We start from the raw sequence: 6,380 nt of genomic DNA on the forward strand, positions 1-6,380 counted from the left end.
TAGTTGCAAAAATGCAAAATGTGTTTTGTTATTAAATTGCTATTAGATAGATTAATATTTAACGTAAAAAGTCACATTTGATAAAATTTTATATTTTAAGCAATTAGACCTTTAGATCTACTGTCATAATTTTTTTCCCCTTTTTAAAAATAGGTCTGGTCTGTATGAAGTCCAGTAGCTCTGTTGTTGAACTGGTCATGCTCCTCTGTTCTCAGGTGAGTCAAAGCAATTTTTTTTTTTAAATTCTCAGGCAAATTTGATTTTTAAAAGTATACCAGAAGTGTAAACAATTGCATCCTACATGTTTGATTAATTAGTGTTTTCAGGTTATAGCCTATTGGTAATTTTATTTCTTTTTGGAAAAAATAATTACTTTGAAACTCGGATCTTTAAAGGATCACATTGGTTTATGTGCTTAGTGATCTGAGTAGGTGAGTGAAAACAGAGGTTTTTGGAGTCCCATTAAAAATGTCTAGATTATATGTAACCTCCATCTTGAGGTGACTAAATAATTCTCTGCTGTCATCTTTTATAAGAGGAGATAAAAATCAATACAATATTAAGGTTATAGAAACAGATTTATTTCTATAGCTTGAGAGTGGCATTCGGACTCCTCTGGGAATAATGGGTTTTCTTCTTTTTTTGTGTGAGAGGTTATAAAATGAGTGATAAATACTTTTGAACCCTTGTCATTGCTAATTATTTTTGACATGTACAGTGGATTTAGGGGACTAGCAGCAGAGCATTTAAGTACTAAATTTCTAAAAGCAGGATTACTCAGATTTTAAAAAAAACAACACCTTTATAATGATATCCTTTCTGCTGTTTTTTTTTTTTATCTTACTTTGAGGTATAGGAATTTAGAGTATATATACTTTGTATTTGTTCTATGTATGTATTTGTGTGAGGATATAGATATGCATAATATGTATATGTAGTAAAAACATGTGCCTTATGAGTCAACTATATATGTATTTTTGTTTATTTCATTCTCTTATGCAATTAGAGTAAACTTTTTCTTTGTAGTTAAAAAAAATATCTTGTTGGTAGTAAATTCCCCTACTTAAAACTTTAAAATAGCTTTTTTTAATGGGAAGGGTATTGGTCTAGAGGTCAAGGGTTCTGACCCATTTCCAAACCTTTGACCTTCATTTATAGCCCTTATGGTTTACTTGCCTGACAAATAAGGATAATGCAAAATTAATGTTTCTTTGCATCGATTTATTCATTTTAGTGCCTATATTGCCAAATTTATTTAGACTGTGCTGATGGACATTTCATGAATACAAATGAAAGAATCATAGAAGGTGTGAAAAATCAATACTGTGCATTGTCAATAAAGTGCAATAAGAACAATTACTTGTAGAGATTACACCTAATGGATTTTACAATGAACTAGCAAATGTGTGTAGTTGTGTTGCTAGTGGGCTTATTATTCTGGCTGTAGTGAGAATTGTGTTTGCATAACTTAATCATCTCTTATAGAAAATACTGTACCTTTGGAAGTTAACAAATTTCAGTCTTCCACACAGACCTCTGTATTATATATTGCTTGTTTATTTCTGGGAAAATTTTGCTATTTTGAACCTGGGTAGATTTTTGTCCTTAAAAAAGTTTTTTAAGAAATAGTTATTTACGGTTGCAGTTATGTTTCTTAAAAAGATAGATAGACATTGTTTTTTTATATTAGTGCTTATTATGTGTTTTTTATAAACAAAGTTTTACTTTTAGTTTATAGAAACTGAGAAAGATGTGTTTTTAATGAAAGGAAATAATTTTACAAATATTTTTTCTATATGGTTATATACCCCTACCCCCACATATATATGCACTTATCTATCTATCTATCTATCTATCTATCTATCTATCTATCTATCTATCTATCTATCTATCTATCTATCTTTATCTGTATAGTTAGTCTTCTGTTTAGTATATCATATAGTTGAATGTTAGAAGCCAAAAGGATAGGGAATAAATGACATGCTCTAATGCACCTATTTGTCATACATGTCACAGTGCTGTTTAATGCTAATCTAATCAAATGGGATATGATGATCACTTAGCCAAGTAAGTAACAAAAGAAAAGAAATCTCAATGTTGTTGTTCAAAAGAAATACATTTTTTCAGTTGTTAAATATTTTACTTTTAAAAATTTGCTATGCCATTAATATATGCTCAATATGAAAAATGATGTGAGAAATAAAGCAAAAATTAGCTCCAGATGTATACAGATTGTCCTGCAGTGATAATTGCATTTTTCACTTTGAATTTTCCTAATTCGTAGAGGTCAAAGTGGCAATCACAAAAGTGATTTATTTTAGTAAGAAGTGAACTGTCTTTTTATACATGAAAGCTAAAGAGATATGAAATTCAATTTCAAGATGACATTTTGCAGATATTGGGAGGAGATAGGTTGAGGTTGATTGATATATTTTTTTGGCCCAAGTTACAGCAGTAAGTGAACAGTAGCATCTTGCTAAAATTCTAATTAATTTTTTAAAAGGAGATGGAGAGGGTTGTGTGGCAAAGATCAAAAGATCAGGTCAAAAACTAGTTTTTAATCTCATACATAATCTGATCTACTTGTAAATTTAACATCTGCAAATGTGATTTTAAACTTTACAAATTATGGATGTTTAATTTTGTGAAATTCAAGCACATTTCTATTATTTCTCCTTGTTTCATTCATAAGTAATTTTCTTATATTGTTTTACATAGTGTTTAACAAACTACCTTTTTAACAAAAGGCAGATTAAAGCCTACATTTTTAAAATATTCAAGATATTGTATTTGGAATGCTATCAGTAGGCAGAGATCATAGAAGAATTTTCAACAGAATTATACATTCAGACATTCATTTACCACTTAAATATACAATGATGCCATACAATCAATAATTTTCTCTGCTTTGATTTTTAAAACGAATAGATTATAGAACACTCAGCTATTTACAAATGCCTTTCTAAAAGAAAAAAAAAAGTTCTCCAGCAAAAACAGTTATATTTATCAGTAGTATAAAAGAATCCTAATTGCATTTTGGTCTATCCAGAGCCAGAGATAACTCTGTAAGATAGTTTGTATAAAATAACTCACCAATTAAATTAAGGTCTTTAGTCCTCATTTAAAACTTTGTTATTTAAAAATTACATTACAGTGGACATTTAGAAAGCTTTTATGATGTATACAGAATAAGTTCCTGCATATCCAATATAATTTTGCACAAACATAAAACCTGTAGGTCCAAAGTGTTCACACATTTGTGAAAATACCACAATTTGTGAAAAAGCCACCTGAATTTAAAGGAATGTTTCATTTAAAATTATTTCAGCCTTCTTGGACAAAATGTTTGTATTGTGCTTATTTGACATTAATATCATTTTTGAAAGAATTGACGTTACATTCAAGGCCACTTTATAAAAGCGTTGCATTGCTCATCCTAATTCAGTCTGACATACATTCCAATAACACTACCTCCCTTCTAGGGTTTAAAGCCAAATTTATGGCTGTGCATTGTGAAGTGCATCATTTAAAAATGGTTTCAACCCAAAACATCTAATAAATAAATAATGTGTATGGCTACTCAGTAGTAGACTTTCCAGACTAGAAATCATTCCATCGGATACTCAACAGTCCACTATCGGAGAGGGCTGTCAGATAAATCTTACAGTAGCTGCATTCATGTCCTGTAAATCACATGTTATTGTCTGAGCCTTCTGCCAGGTCATCTATTCTTTTCCCATTTATCAGAAATGCATACAGTATATAGAAAAACTAGAAGCACTGTGTAGTCTTGCCTGGCATTCTGTCTGAGTAATTAAACCAGCAAAAGTTATAATAAAGTATTATTTTATGCTGGTGTTTTAAAACTGAATATTATTGAAATATATTGGGTAATTGCAATTTTGAAATGCATTTCCTTCACATAATGTATATGTAATCTTATGACAACACGTATGCCATTCTCATTTCTATTTTTTTCTACTTTTTAAATACAAAATTTCTAAATAATTACTTTTAAAACTACATTTCTCAAATAGCAACAAATCTTGATGAGTTTGATTTCTCTTTTGTACTTGAACTTTTTATCCTTGAACTCATATTCTTTATAATTAAATGATTTTTAAAAATTTATTCTCTTTTCTTCCCATGTTCCTTTTCTTCTTCTTGGAGGTAGTATGGCACCATGATAAAATCAGATAAGGGTTAGGGTCTAAATTCAGCCCCATTTGCTTATTGTTTGTGGATCCTCCATTTATTTTGGCTTTAATTTCCTCAACCATAAAAATAGAAAGGTCAGTGAATGACCAGAATAATCCCTTCCATCTCTAAATCTATAAGTTTTTCCTTTTTTGTTTCAAAATATGTGACATTTCATGCTGGTTTTTTTCTTTTTCTTTTATTTTTTAAACTTTTTTTTAAAAATCTTTTGAGTATGAATCAATACCATTAAGGCCAGTTTATTTTCCTCAGCTTCATAATGAAAGTTTGACACCTCCCATAGTCTGTTATTGTTTGAGTAGATCATAATGTTGACTGCTGCCTTTTGCCTATTAGGCCATATGTTTAAAAGAAATATCATCTAACTTTTTCGGAGCCCTTTAGGGATTTAAAGTTCTCTACATCTATTATGCCTTCATGTTACCTATTTAAGGAATGGAGTTTCATCAAGATTCTACTGTATTTAGAATAGGTTAATGTTGGATAACATTAGGCCTTTATGGCAATTTAATTTGTGAGACTCTGTATTGAAGTTCTTCTAGTGTAGAACTTGAATGATCTTTAATGATATTCCTTGAAGTAGTCTTTAATGATAATTAGTTAAGATGAAACTCTTTCTGTTGTAATCTTGTATGTTGATCTTTTCAGTACATTTTTATATAGGCATTATGTCATGATTGCATTAAAGCAGTCGTTTTTCCATGTTTTGTCTGTGTACCCTTGGGATCCCTGACACCATTTGGTTTGTACTATGGAGCATGTGAAGGAGAGTAATGTAAACTTTGGAAAATAGATCAGAACCAGATTAATATGGGCTTTATATATGAAGCAAAATCATTTGATTTTTATATTTGAGATTTTGGGAAGCTACTGAACCTTCTTAAATTGGGAAATGTAATAATCCCTGAGCTTTAGGAATAATATTTGGACAGTTGTTTGGAATATTAACTGGAGATAGAAGAGACTTAAGAGAGAGAGAGTCCAGTTAGGAGCCTTTTATAAAGTTTCAGGCAAAAGGTGAGAGGGGCTTGAAATGGGAGATGGAATTGATAAGACTTGGCAACTGTTTAGCTCCAAGGCTGAGGAAATTGCCTCCATTGCTTACACATTTGATTGTTTAATTGAGAGAGTGTTAAGTATAGTGATAACCATTGTGTGAGTATATTCATGAATGATTTACTAATCCCTGGAATTTGATGTTTAGAGCCTTTGTGTTTTGCTAATTCTCAGAGATTGTTTTTAAAATTAGAGTTTGACTCAGTAAAGAATCTTAAAATAAGTTATTAATTTGAATCAGTTACAAATTATAAGTACTTCTTGCAGTTTGGCATTTCTGTTTTTTAATTTTATATTTCAATTTTAATAGTTAGACTCTCTGTTTTTCTATTTTAGTTTTGAGTATGCATTAATGAAAATTTTACAAAGTTAGTAGTATTCTTTGTTATAGCATCACAGTCAAAGTGAGACTTTACATAGATTAATTGAAAATAATCAAATGGATTTATAATCTCATTAATTCAAGATTTTCTTCAGTGGTGCCAATGACAAGCCAGTCTTGAGACTTTTGTCCTTATTCTCCCAAAAGTTCACCATAGAAATCCATTCAGCATGTTATAGGTCTTTTACACTTCTGACATCTTGAAGTAACAGTAAAGCACTCTGGTCATTTACCTATCATCTTTTGCTTTTGCTGGTTGACCAGCTCATCTTTTTTTTTCCTCTTAGACAGTTCTTTGATTTTTTCTTTTTACTTTCGTTCATCTTCAGAATACTTAATGTGCCAGAACCTGTTTGTAATCCGTATATACTTCTCTGCTACTTTTTATAAGTTTCTTATCTTTCGTTCTTTGAAGACAAGAAGATTCCATGTCTTGCTGCCATATTGCAGTACTGGTAAAATATTACTTTTAAAAGCTCCTAACTGGACCCTCTCTCTTAAGTCTCTTCTATCTTATTTTATGTGTTTTAAAACATTAATTTAAAATGTTTTGCTTTCATAGGAACCTTGACATCAGTACAAAAATATTTTTTAATTCAACCCATTCTCCTTTTCATTTCTAAGCTCAGCTTATTGTTGATCAGTTGATCAGTACTGTTTCCCACATATATATATATATATACATATATATATATATATATATATATATATATATATATATATA

The 6,380-nt window shown here is 30.0% G+C and overlaps 1 protein-coding gene across 4 annotated transcripts in view; it reads left to right on the plus strand.

Moving 5' to 3' along the window:
• Positions 1-6,380, plus strand: part of LRBA (LPS responsive beige-like anchor protein) — a 686,065-nt gene that overhangs the window by 203,305 nt on the left and 476,380 nt on the right. For all 4 annotated transcript variants that reach the window (XM_044680734.1, XM_044680732.1, XM_044680733.1 and 1 more), the window contains exon 33: positions 154-215. In XM_044680734.1, the coding sequence (XP_044536669.1) occupies positions 154-215 (62 nt within the window). The remainder of the gene's footprint in view (positions 1-153; positions 216-6,380) is intronic.

Source organism: Gracilinanus agilis, chromosome 6 (genome assembly GCF_016433145.1).
Source record: "Gracilinanus agilis isolate LMUSP501 chromosome 6, AgileGrace, whole genome shotgun sequence".
Taxonomy (NCBI): Eukaryota; Metazoa; Chordata; class Mammalia; order Didelphimorphia; family Didelphidae; genus Gracilinanus; species Gracilinanus agilis.